Consider the following 13,132-nt stretch of genomic DNA (forward strand, 5'->3'; position numbering starts at 1 on the left):
AAAAAAAAAAAAACAAACACACTTCTACACAACTAAACACAACCCCTTTCTTTTTCAACAAATAATTAATTAAATATTTTTAAATAAATTCCTTCATACACACACACACAATTAAAGTGAAGAGAAAAATGTCATCTTGGAAAAATTAAATTTAAAATTCTTTTTTTATTTATTGTTTTTTGTTTGTTTGATCTTTTAAATCATGTGACTCGTATTAAATTAAAGATAATACAGACACACACATATATATGTATATTTGATAGAGTAATACATTCATCATCGTCAATTGCAAGTTCAATACGTGCTCTCAAATAAAGTACGGTCAAAGTGTTGCGTCCTCGTGACATCAAATTCAAAGGTCACGTAACCCTAAGTCCCAGACACTTCTCTTCTTTTTTTTTATTCTTTATTTTTTATTATTATTGTTATTTAAATCACCACAGTGGTTTTCAAACTTTTATCAAATGATGCAACACGTTATGAAATTCAATTGAATTAAATTAAATTAAATTATTAATTTTGTTTTTTTCTAGGTTTCTTTTTGATTTTCTTTTTATTTTATTTTATTTGTTAAATTTTAATAATTTTTAATCCATTGAAAAATAATAGATTCAAAAATTAACAAATAATTGATTAAAATATGAATTTTTCTTCTACTACTTTTCTTTTTGTTTTTTTCAAACTTTAATAATTTATAATTAAATTAAAAATTAAAATAAATAATCATTACAATTATAATAATTATCATAGTTATTACAAAATCCTAATAAATTATTTGGAATAAAATAAAATACACTTCACACACATATGCACACCACCCCCCAACAACAACAACACCACCAAAAATATATTTGAAAACCACTGATTGAAAACATTAATCAAACAAAACTAAATACCCCAAAAAAAGAAGATACTATAAACAAAATAAGTCTAATAAAATCAAACGAGACATGATGATGATCATCATCGTCAACTTTAGCTGAACAAATTCCATGACACCACGAACTTTACTCCTTCATTCTTAACCCCCTTCCCCCAGTTCACTTTTCTTTATTTTTATTTTCTAAATTTGTTCCTTTTATCAATCTTCTTCTTCTTCTTCTTCATTTTCTTCTACTGTTACTTCTTCATCGACGTTGCTGTAAAATCGCTCCTCCTATGAAGCTCTGCATAGAAATCTCTCCTCCTCGTGTAAGCTTGGGTGTATAAAAATAATCGTGAAATTTGAGGTAAGGGTGGCATTTGGCATTATTTCATTGCTTCTTTGCCAGCTTTCTTAGTTTTTTGCCTACCATTTTGCTTAACCCCCCTCCCCATTCCCATTCCTTCATACTTTATCCCCCACCACCACTTAACTTACATAACCTATAAAACCTATATAAACTATATATATTTAACACATGTTCATTACCATAACCACCTTATATTAAAATAATTACAAATTACAAACCACTACAAATCACTACAAACCAAATTACAAACCCCATAGTCTTGTTTTTATAAACAATTATATTTATTTATTCACTTGTATAACAAATATTCATTAAAATATAGCAAAGTATTTATTAAACTATAGCAAGTGTTTATCAAAGTATAGCAAACATATAAAATATGTGCAAAACTTAGAATTAATGCAATAAATTCATTTATAAATGATAAATAATTTTAATTAAAAATAAATCGTAGATTTAATTCAATTTTTTGTTTTTTGTTTATGTTAATTATCAGTCAAAAGTTTTGTCTACATTTTAATAATGCATTTATTTTTTTACATACTTACACACATATGCAGAGAGACAGATATATGTGATACATGGTAATGAACATGTTTTTAAAATTTGTTTATCTTTCATTTCATTTATTTAAATCTTCTTTTACTCATTGTTTTAATTCTTTCTTCTGATTATTTTCAAATTCTTTATTTTCATCCCTTTCAGCTCAATTGTATAAAACAGTTAGTTAGTAGTAGTGAAACCCTCCCCCACCCTCTGCACTTGAATTTTTGTTCATACCATAACTCTTGTCTACCCCCTCTTGAAAAATATAAAGCATGGCATTGAACCATTTACCACCACCATAGTTGCCTACCCACCACCCACCCTCTCTTTTTTACGATTCGTTCCAGCAAGTTGCTTTCTCTTAAAAAAGAGTTTTTCCAAACCATCACCTTCCTGGAATGTGTTGTGAAATGCTTCTTATGAATTATTTTTACTGTGAGCCCAGACCACAATTGTGTAAAACTTTTCACACTTTCAACGTGCGAATAAAAATATTTTTTTTTAGTTGCTTAATATATAAATAAATAAATAAATAAATAATATTAATAATAATAGTTTAAGATAAAAAGGGGACGAATTTTTCTTTTTTATTTTGTTCTCTTAATTCATCATAGTTTAACTAAATGTTTATATTTATGAGAATATATTATTAATATTCATTTCAAACAAATATTTAATAATTAATTTAAATAATATTACGATCATTAATATAATATAAAAATAATGATTTTAATTAGTATATGTTTAACATTTTGTTAATAAAATTATTGGATTGTTATCAAGAAAATTATCATTTACTGGTTGAAAGACAAACAAAATTATACAAATAATTATGAGTCGAGTTAGTTGATAGAGATAAGTTATTAAAAACACGGAATAATAATTATTACCATGATGAATTTAACAAAAAAAAAAAAAAAATGAAAAAGAAAAAAATATCAATGCAATGACGTAAACAACAAAGTCACATTTATATTAGATAACGATAATAATAAAGAATGTTCTTATCTATTAGAGTGAGGATTCTCAAATTCTCTTTTTTTATTTTTTTTTGAAAAAGATAAAACATAAACATTGTTTATGTGTTGTTTTTTTTTTTGTTTTTGAACAACTTTAAAAACAATTAATTATACTCGAATAATTTGCAAATAAATTTCATTAAAATTTTCGTTTTTAAACTATTTAAACAAAACGTTCGGGAATCTGTGTGTGTGTGTGTGTAGATTAGATAAAATTTCTTATCACTATAGGTGAATAATATTTGATTTTTTTTTTTTTTATCAATGGTTTTGTGTCATCTATCCAGAAAATCAACTACTACTACTACGCAGTTATTCGTTGAGAAATACTCTAGTAGTCTAGTAATAGTATATAATATTATAATTATTTATTCACAAATTTATTTATACGAAATTTATTATTAATCATTCTAAAAAAAAAAAAACATATAAATTAATTTTTCATGTGCATGTGTAATTATATTCAGTAAGTAATTTAACATTGATTAAACTAACACCAAACAAATATTCGTCCTAAAATAAATAAATTAACCATGGTATTTTATTATTATGGCTTTGACAAATGAAATTAGTAAAAGCATGTTCATAGTTTTATTAACATAATCATATGATAAATTTATGCAACGTTATTTTACTGTCAATGTATGTAGTATCAGACTTATGACAATTAATCAAACTTTTTTCAAAATGTTTTTCATCAATTTATAAAATGTACATTTTTAATTTGCTCTGTTGTTATAAATTGATTTAAAAAAAATCTTATGGTGAAATTTTATACAAATACTTAAAGAATATATATATAAACGTAGTAGAGTTTGAAACTAACACGAAATTACCATAAAACAAATTCGACATGATCTTTTCATCCGTGACCATAACGATTACCAATATAAAAATCAGTGTTTCTCAAAATCTAAATAAATTCATTTCAATTCTTTTGATAAATTTAATCATTTATCATTTTGCAATTTTAATAATTATTATATTTCATATTTAAATTGTAAAAAAGTTGATATTTAAAAATAGTCAACAATTTGAATGAATTAAACAACATATTCTTAATGTATTTCTATCTATCACATTTTAGTTATTTAATTTTTTATTTTATAATAATAAATAATTCATTTTTAAATCAAAAAAAAAACATTCATAAGAAATTCCCCAAATAAAAATAAAAAGAAGAAATACAAAAACCAATTACCAATCAGAAAAACCATAAAAATTGCAAAACTACAATAATAAAACAGACATTAAAAAGAAATTTTCTTACATGTTGTTTTGATTTCTATTATTTAAAAAAAAAGAAATGATAATAATAGATGAGATAAAATATAAATGAACGTTTGAGAAACTCTGCTACAAAGTATATATATATATATGTTGTCTTCACTTGAGCGTGTTGTGTGTTGATTTGCATAGAATGTAGCGTTGCAAAATTCATCTAGTGAGTTTTTAGAAAAGAAAAACCCCTTCATAGATACATATATCTATTGTTATATGATAGAGATAATTTTGTTCAACATACAAACTGATCTTAACAGGAACCAATAATCTTCATGGAGAAAGAAAACGATGAGAAGAACAGTGAAACTATTAGTCAGACACCAACAACAACAACAACAACAACAACAAGTACTATGATGGACCATGAAGAAGGAACATCTATGGAGAATTTATCAATTAATACAAAACTTGAAACAACTATGATTAATACTACACCTACTATTACAACTACAACTACAAATAATTCTAGTGAAGTTATGACAATAGATACACCTGATTCACCAACTTCACCAATGCCAATAATACTTGGAATTGAAAGGCCAACTTCATTGAATTTCAACAAAACTGAAATGTCTAACATTGATACGATTAATTGTCTCAGTCCAGTCTCACCTCAACAGGTAATTAATCAAAATATTATATTAAAATAATTTAATTTGATTACATTGATGCTACTAGTGATTTTTACTTTTCCATTATTAGTTGATGTAAAATATTATTGTATTATTTATTTGTATGTATAAATAAAATATTTTAAATTATGTTACAGTTTTTACCGTTGAGTTTGTCGAACGACGAAGAAATAGTGACTGATTTAGATTTTCCATTGGGTCCACCAACAACAGTTGAACCACCTAAGGAAAAACCACCGCCACCTCCTGTTGATGATATCAGTGATGAGGAAACGTTACCTGTGGAACCTCTCAAAAGATTAAACTCAACTAGGAGAATAAAAAAGAATTGAGAACTAGACGTTCAGATTTTCTTGGAATTGAAGGCGTAAGTTTTTCATATAAATTTGTTTAAAAGTTATTTTTTATCATAAATATGAAATTTAATTAAATTATTATAGAGATAATATGATTACAAATTAGAATTTGTTTGATCAAATCAACACAACTAATTTGTTAGATTACAAATTCTAATTTGTATAAAACACAAAATATTCATATATTATAAACACATGTATAAAACTACAAGTCTTGCACATTCTAAAACATAAAAATAAAATATAAAAAAATAGATAAACGACGATGACTTGGAAAGGGAATTAACGTTAATGAAGCCACCAGACATGGCAGCAATTCTCGCTGAGGAGAGACGTATCGAACAACTAAATCGTCGTTCTTACGACACTGACAGTAATTACGAGCAGGATTCAAGCCACGAGAGGGATTCCGGAGTCGAACTGGGACACGTTGAAGACTGGACGAAACAACCTGTCAGTCCTGATATGTCCCAGCATAGTCGACAAAGTAGCGAACCATTTGGCGCCAGTGTTACCTCATCTGAGGAAGATGAGATCACGAAAAAGGAAAGAGAAATCATTGAGGTTTTAGAAAAAGAAGAACAATGGCGATACGGGAACAATCACGAACACAACAGGTAACCTTTTTTTTTTTGTTCTGTTTCTTTTATTTATTTCCTGTCCATCACTACCAAAGTTATAAAAAGGATAATTCTTGTTTTGTTTTATGTTAAACACGTCACACACCATTTAATTTCATATTTACGTAATTTACAGCGATTTGGGAGAAAAATTGGCACACAAATTGCGCGAATTGGAAGAAGAAAAGATGCAATTGGAACGTGAGAGAGCACAGGAAGTTGTATTACGTAGACAGGAAGAGAATTTACGGAAGAATGAAGACAACGTACGCAAACAGGAAGAAACTCTACGTAAACAGCAACAGCAACAGCTACAACAACAGCAACAGCAGCAACAGCAACAACATCTTTCTTATAATCATCACCATCATCATCATCGTCATCATCATCATCAAGATGATGAAATGAGACAACAACAGGAAGCTGCTCGTATGGAAATAGAAACCAAACGAGTTGATGTTACGCGACAGGAAGAGGAACGTCGTATTCAAGCTGAACAACAATTGAGAATTCAAAATGAGATTGAAGAGAATGAAAGAAGAGTTGCTGCTGCTACTGCTGCTGCTGCTGATGTACGACGAAAGGAAGAAATACGAATTCGTGCTATGGAAAATCAAATTCGTGAGCAAGAGGTGAGAATATGACGTGTTCTTTTTTTAACCTGATGAAAAATAAGATGATAGACTGAGTACAATTTGAAAATGATCAATTAGTTTTTATCTGCACGTTCTAAAGTTGCTTCATTTAGCATTCAAATGATTCACAAAATTTGTGTTTGTGCTTTCAAGATTGTCTTCTACTGCTAATGCACACATATATACACATCCTATTGCACAGTATAAATTCACTATAAAAATAAGTGATTTCTTAGACGCGTTTTATTAGCATGCCATGTTTGTTTTTTTTAAACTCCTACGATCACTGACAACAACTATTATTCCTACTTATTCGCAGAACAAGATATTGGTTGGTGCTGGGTTGAACAACCACGAAGATGAATTTGCTTCTGGGGTAAGGGATTGATTAAAAAGCTCTCTGCTATTATTTATCTATTTTTATTATTCATTAAACTCTTCCAAAAACAACCCCTTGACCAATAATTTGCTTTAATTCGTGTGATACAAACTACAAACACATGTATATATTTGTAATATTAACTTTGTGTTTTATTGTTGTTTCGGTTCGTTCAGGAAGTTTTACGTGTCGAGAGAGAATTACTTCAATTGGAACAGGAAGAATTGAAGAGACAACGAAACAATCTCGCTTATCGTGAACAAAAACAATTGAAATTGGCGGAACAATTACAGGAACAGTGGAAATCATTACAAGACGTTGCTCATGGTTCATCTAACATTTCTCAACAATACAAGCATCAGCCAGCTGTAAATTACAGATCGTCTATGCCAAATCTTCAATTGCAGGATGCTCAAAGAAGACGACCACCACCACCACCAATACCATCTACCAAACCTTTACGTCACGTTGAACAAAGACAAAGAGACGTGACTATCAGGTAAAATATAAATTATCAACATTATTTTATATATATAAAGAAAAGTATATTTTCTTTCGTTTGAATTTGCCGCGCATTTTAAGGAAGAGGCATAGGGGGAATTCCCTTTTTAATTATGCAGATTTTCCTTTTATTTATTTATTATTTAATTAATATATAATTAATATATAATAAAATATATATTAATAATATACGTATAATTAATAAATAATAAAATATGTATTAAAATAATCTATTAATAATTAATAAAATATTAATAATAAATTATATATAAAGGAAAGTATATTTTCTTTAGTTTGAATTTGCCGCGCATTCTAAGTAAGAGGCATAGGGGAAATTCTCATTTTAATTACGCGGTTTTTTTTATTATTTATTTATTATTTAATTAATATATAATAAAATATATAATAATAATTAATAAAATATTAATAATAATTTATATATAAAGAAAAGTATGTTTTCTTTCGTTTGAATTTGCCGCGCATGCGTAGAAAGAGACATAGATCAATAAATCGATAGTAATCGATTAATCAATCGAGCAATGTGACAGCTAGAGAGTTAAATAAATAAAGTGAGATAAATAATATTATAATAAGAAAATTTAAACAATTAATTTATAACATTAATTGAACTAGTGTAAATAAAAAGCAGCCGATAATAATCTTTAATTGTCATTTCACTAATTACAGGTAAATTGTAATATAATAAAATTCACAGTTTTAAATAAATAATGAAACCTAACCTCTTTATTTACAGAAAAACAAATTTGATTATTATCATTGCATAAAATTCTTCATATAATTGTGATACACATTTATAAAACAAACTAGGAAAAAACAATTAACAACTAGATTTAGTAATATGAATCAATTTGACTACTATTTTCAAATCTTTTTGTTATAAATTGATAATATTATTTTAAAAAAAAACACATGTTGATTTTAATTGATTTCTAATGTATTGTTCTGTATATTTTTTAATTGTAGGAATAGTCGTGTACCATCAGCTGATTCTATACCACAACAAGTGGATGCATCATTAAGACATAGTTCTTCTGCAACAACACTTTCTTGTCATGCTGGTCAACAAATGACGAGGCAAACATTGCAAGCACTTAGTGCAGCACCTAGACCAAGAATCGTTCAAGGAGATCAGTGGGTGCAACGAAGGAAAAGCGATGTACCTAGAGGCATTCATGATTTTAATTATCAACATTGGCTCATTCAAGTAAATTTATCTCTTAATATTCAATATTATATGTTGTGTAGTATCTTTGATTATGACAAACCAAAAGTTTCAAATTGTGTTTTTTTAATGAACTGGTTCAATGCATTATTTTTTTGTAAGATTTACTTCAAAAATATTACACATAATACAAACTTTTGGTTCATTGTAATAATTATTATAATGATTATTATTAATATTTTATATATTTAATAGGAAGCAGAACAACGGAGGATTCATGAGAAAAATCAAAGATCACCTGCACGAAAGTCTCAACCTCACGTGACCGGAACATCTGTACCTTATGCCGCTGCTCCGACACGGTCGGATAGCAAGCCGTTACCAGATTCCATTATACAAACTCTTACTCAAAGAGTACAGAACAGAGTACAGGATAAGCCACTATCTCCAAGAAGAAGGTACAAAATATCATCATACTTTGTTTTATTAACATTTTGTATCAATTCATTTATCATAGTTCACATTAACACTTTAATGATCGCACGTGTACGTAGTCAAACGTCGTTAAGAACCCGGTATTAATATTATTCAAGAATTAATTTTAAAACAAATTTTATTGTTATTCACGAACAAATTAATATTATATAAAACAACAATTTAATAACAAATTGATTTTTATATATAAATAACTGTCAATGTTCTGGCTATCACCCACATGTTGTGTTGAGCGGCCATTAAAGTGTTAAAAATGAAATATAACAATTTTTAATAATAATGATTCTCTTGTTGTTTTTTTTTTCAGATTAGAACATAGTACGAGTCAAGAACATATTCCTCTTCAACATTCTAATGCTAATAATCAACAATTAACATTACAACAAAAATCACAACAACCTGTAGTACCACCACCACCACCACCATCTTCTTCTTCTTCTTCTTCTTCTTCTAACAACCCTGACAATCAAGAAAAAATGTTAAGCGTCAGTGGAAAAAAGAAATGTTCTCATTGTGGAGATGAGTTAGGTAAATGAAAAAGGAATATATATATATAGAAAAATAATAATGAAGATAAAGAATTTTTATGAATACTTTGACTACGTCACGGTGATGGTAAAATTGGTGACCGGAACGTTTTGTACTACTTACATTTGTAATAAGTTCAATTGAACATTTACAGTTACAATGGCATTTTGAACATTACTGTTAATTCTAATGTATATATTGAAACAAAAAGTGTTACAGTGATTAAACAATTACACTAAAACATTGTAAATGTAAATGAAATACGGGTAACACGGTAGATAGGTTTCTTAACCACCACCCTAGTCAAAATGACTGGGTGTATAAAAAACAAAATGCTTTTTGAGGCTTCCAGTTTTTATTTATTCTTAAAAAATAACAAAATAATGTTTAACAATAATAATTTGAATAGATAAATGAATTTATAGACATTTTTAAATAACAAAACGCTTTATATTATTTACAGAAATGAAATGTTATATAAATTAAAATGGCCGACTAGTCAAAATTACTGGTCTGGTATATTTAGTGTTAAATAAAAATGACATGTTTTATAAGATTTAAAATTAATTATATGTCCGTGTCATTATATTTTAAGATAATATTAGTTTTGTAAATAGTTTCAAACCAAAATCAGATTACTGTAAAAGTTCAAGTGTGTTATAGAAAAGTTTATCCCCAATTTTCTTATAACGTTTCTAAGATTTTATAGAAAGATTGTAACAATTTATGAATCATGCTTAACAAAACCGTGTTACAGATTTACAAGTTGTAAATAGTTTCAAACCAAAATCAGATTACTGTAAAAGTTCAAGTGTGTTATAGAAAAGTTTATCCCCAATTTTCTTATAACGTTTCTAAGATTTTATAGAAAAATTGTAACAATTGATGAATCATGCTTAACAAAACTGTATATTACAAGTTCACATATTGTAATAAAACTACAGTAAAACTACTGTATTAATTTCTATGATTATTTCACAACGTGACTTAGTCAAAGTGTTAATTAGAATTTGATAAAATGAACAACTTTTGTAATAAAAATGAAAGAAAATATTGTAATTATAAATAATTTGTGATAGGTCGAGGAGCCGCGATGATAATCGAGAGTCTACGTTTGTTCTACCACATGGAATGCTTCAAGTGTTGTGTCTGTCACGTACGACTAGGTGACGGATTAATGGGAACGGACGTACGCGTTCGAAACCACAAGCTCCACTGCCATAACTGCTACTCCAGTGACGACGGTACTCACACTTAAAACTCTACCTAGTATTATTCCGTACAGTTTATAAGATTTAGGTAAATGTCGTGTAACGAGAACGCCGAGAATTTAATACTCTTTATAAAAATTCATGCAGGAGTGTCATGCAACCAAAAGACAACGATTAATCAAATCAAATCTAATTATAAAGAACAAGAATAAGAAGAAGATGAAGATGAATAAAATAAAATTCAAAGCTGTATAATAGTGCAATATATATATATATATATTAACACTTTAATGGCCACTCACACAACATGTTTGTAATAACCGAAACAACTGTTATTAACTGTTATTTATTTATAACTTTGTATATATTTAAAATTAGTACAAAATTAAATTTCTTATTAAATTGTTTTATGTAAATGTAATTCAAATTTTTAAAAATTAATTCTTCAAAAATATTATACAAAACCTCCCGGTTTTGACGTTGTATACTACGTTACTCGTGTTGCCATTAAAGTGTTAATAATAAATAACAATAGTAGTATTTGTAGTAATAATTATAACAATAATAGTAATTAGTCATTGGGCTAGATTTAAAGTCGTTGTCTTTCAAGTTGCATGTTGTCCCCTGCATGGCCCCCCCCAAACTTAACAAAATTTCCTTTTAAATTCGTTTCACACTTCATCCATTGCTGCTTTTCCATTTTCAGGTGTCAAGTTCAGCTGCGTGTAGAAAAGCACGAGACCCTCCTCTCCCCCTGGGCTAAATGGATTCGTGTGCCGACTAACTTCTTGAATATTGCGTTCACCTGGTTACACTTTTTTAAGTTATGCGCGTGTGTGTGTGTGTATGTATGTGTGTATTTAGTTGATCATTTAAGTAGTTAGTTAGGCTTACACGACAATTTCGCGACAGGTTTCTCCGTTCGCACGTGTACATATTATTATTATCATTATTATTATTATTATATTGGTATATAAGTATATTTATAAATGTATAAGTAAATAGATAGATAGATGGATGAATTAGATATATAAATATATATATATGTTATCATTTTCATTAATAACAATTCATTGAAAAATGTTGAAACAACCAGAAAGTTCAATGAAGATTCCATTGTATTGTCGTCATCGTTATCATCAATTTGTTCAATCATTTTTTAATTAGAAAAATGTATTTTGATTGATTATAACATTTTATTTGGAAAGTAAATTTTGTATACCAAGATAAAAAGATAATAAGATAAATAAGATAATATAATCGAATTGTTTCAAACTACTAACACAATGTGCAAGGTAATTAAAAAACACACGTGTTTCTTTTTTGTAAATAAGATTGTATTTATGTAAGTAGCATATATATATATATATATATATGTATATATATATATATATATTATATATTTGTTATATATAATATATATATATATATATATAGATATATATATATTATAGTTGATTAAGGAATGAATTAAATGAAAATTTGTTGTTGGTTACGTACGCGATATCATCCAGACATTTTGGCGTATCAATTATTAAAATAATAAATAATAAGAAAATGATCTTATGTTTTAATACGTAAAAATAATTATTTACATGGGCATTGTACATTTTTGTAATATATATGTATACTTTATATTTATGAGATTACATTTCACTAATAACACATATTAACTAAAGATTGAGAAGAAGATTCACATTATAGTTGACGTTTATTCGCAAATGAAGTATCTTATTATTAAATATTTAATATTATAGAATATTAATAATAATAATTATTATAATAATAATAATGATAATAATAATTATAATAATAATATTAATATGCCTAAAATCAAATCGAACATAATAATTAATCTTTCGTACTAGGAAAACATGTTCTTTTTTTTTTTTAGATTTTGAATAACAATTTACGTAATATGGCGAATTATAACATTTATACAGTGTACTCCCAAAATACGATTGTTAAATGAAGTTAATGCTTGTTCTGCGTTTTCTTTTTCTTCTTCTTTTTCTTCTTTTTGTTTAGTTTTCTATTTTTTTTTTTTTCATTTCATTTTTGAAAAACAAAAAAAATTAAATAAAGAGAATTTTTCTTTTTCTTAGAAAACTTGACAGACAGAACAGCATTTTATTATCTTCTTCTTCTTTATGCGATCGTTTACAAAAGTGTACACGGATTTACCATTGTGAAATATTGTAAATGTGTCCTCGTCGATTATAAAAGTGTAATTTTATATTATTGCAAAGAATAAATGTTTATTATAGTAACATTATTATAATTATTATATTAATTATTATAGTAATGTTAGTTTTAAATTATCTGTAATTTATTATACTTTAATATGGATGCATAGAATGAATTTACAGTGAAAAAAATTAATCTGAACAATATAATCACAGGTAAAAATAATAATCTTTATTAAGAAAAGAGCAAATAATATAATACTGATAAGAAACATTTATTTTTATCATTTACAAAATGATTTACATTAATTTTTAATCATTTACC

The 13,132-nt window shown here is 26.9% G+C and overlaps 1 protein-coding gene across 1 annotated transcript in view; it reads left to right on the forward strand.

Moving 5' to 3' along the window:
• Nucleotides 1–12,891, forward strand: part of smash (smallish) — an 86,731-nt gene extending 73,840 nt beyond the window's left edge. The window contains 12 exon segments of the mRNA XM_015333308.2: nucleotides 4,339–4,701; nucleotides 4,851–5,028; nucleotides 5,031–5,080; nucleotides 5,325–5,686; nucleotides 5,826–6,321; nucleotides 6,644–6,700; nucleotides 6,880–7,202; nucleotides 8,189–8,429; nucleotides 8,643–8,845; nucleotides 9,190–9,410; nucleotides 10,490–10,654; nucleotides 11,328–12,891. Coding sequence (XP_015188794.2) covers nucleotides 4,339–4,701; nucleotides 4,851–5,028; nucleotides 5,031–5,080; nucleotides 5,325–5,686; nucleotides 5,826–6,321; nucleotides 6,644–6,700; nucleotides 6,880–7,202; nucleotides 8,189–8,429; nucleotides 8,643–8,845; nucleotides 9,190–9,410; nucleotides 10,490–10,654; nucleotides 11,328–11,350 — 2,682 coding nt within the window. The 3' untranslated portion in view covers nucleotides 11,351–12,891.
• Nucleotides 12,892–13,132: the final 241 nt, after the last annotated feature.

The sequence above is a fragment of the Polistes dominula genome, unplaced genomic scaffold, assembly GCF_049000335.1.
Source record: "Polistes dominula isolate Pdom_NZ unplaced genomic scaffold, Pdom_raw_medaka contig_26, whole genome shotgun sequence".
NCBI classification, from domain to species: Eukaryota; Metazoa; Arthropoda; class Insecta; order Hymenoptera; family Vespidae; genus Polistes; species Polistes dominula.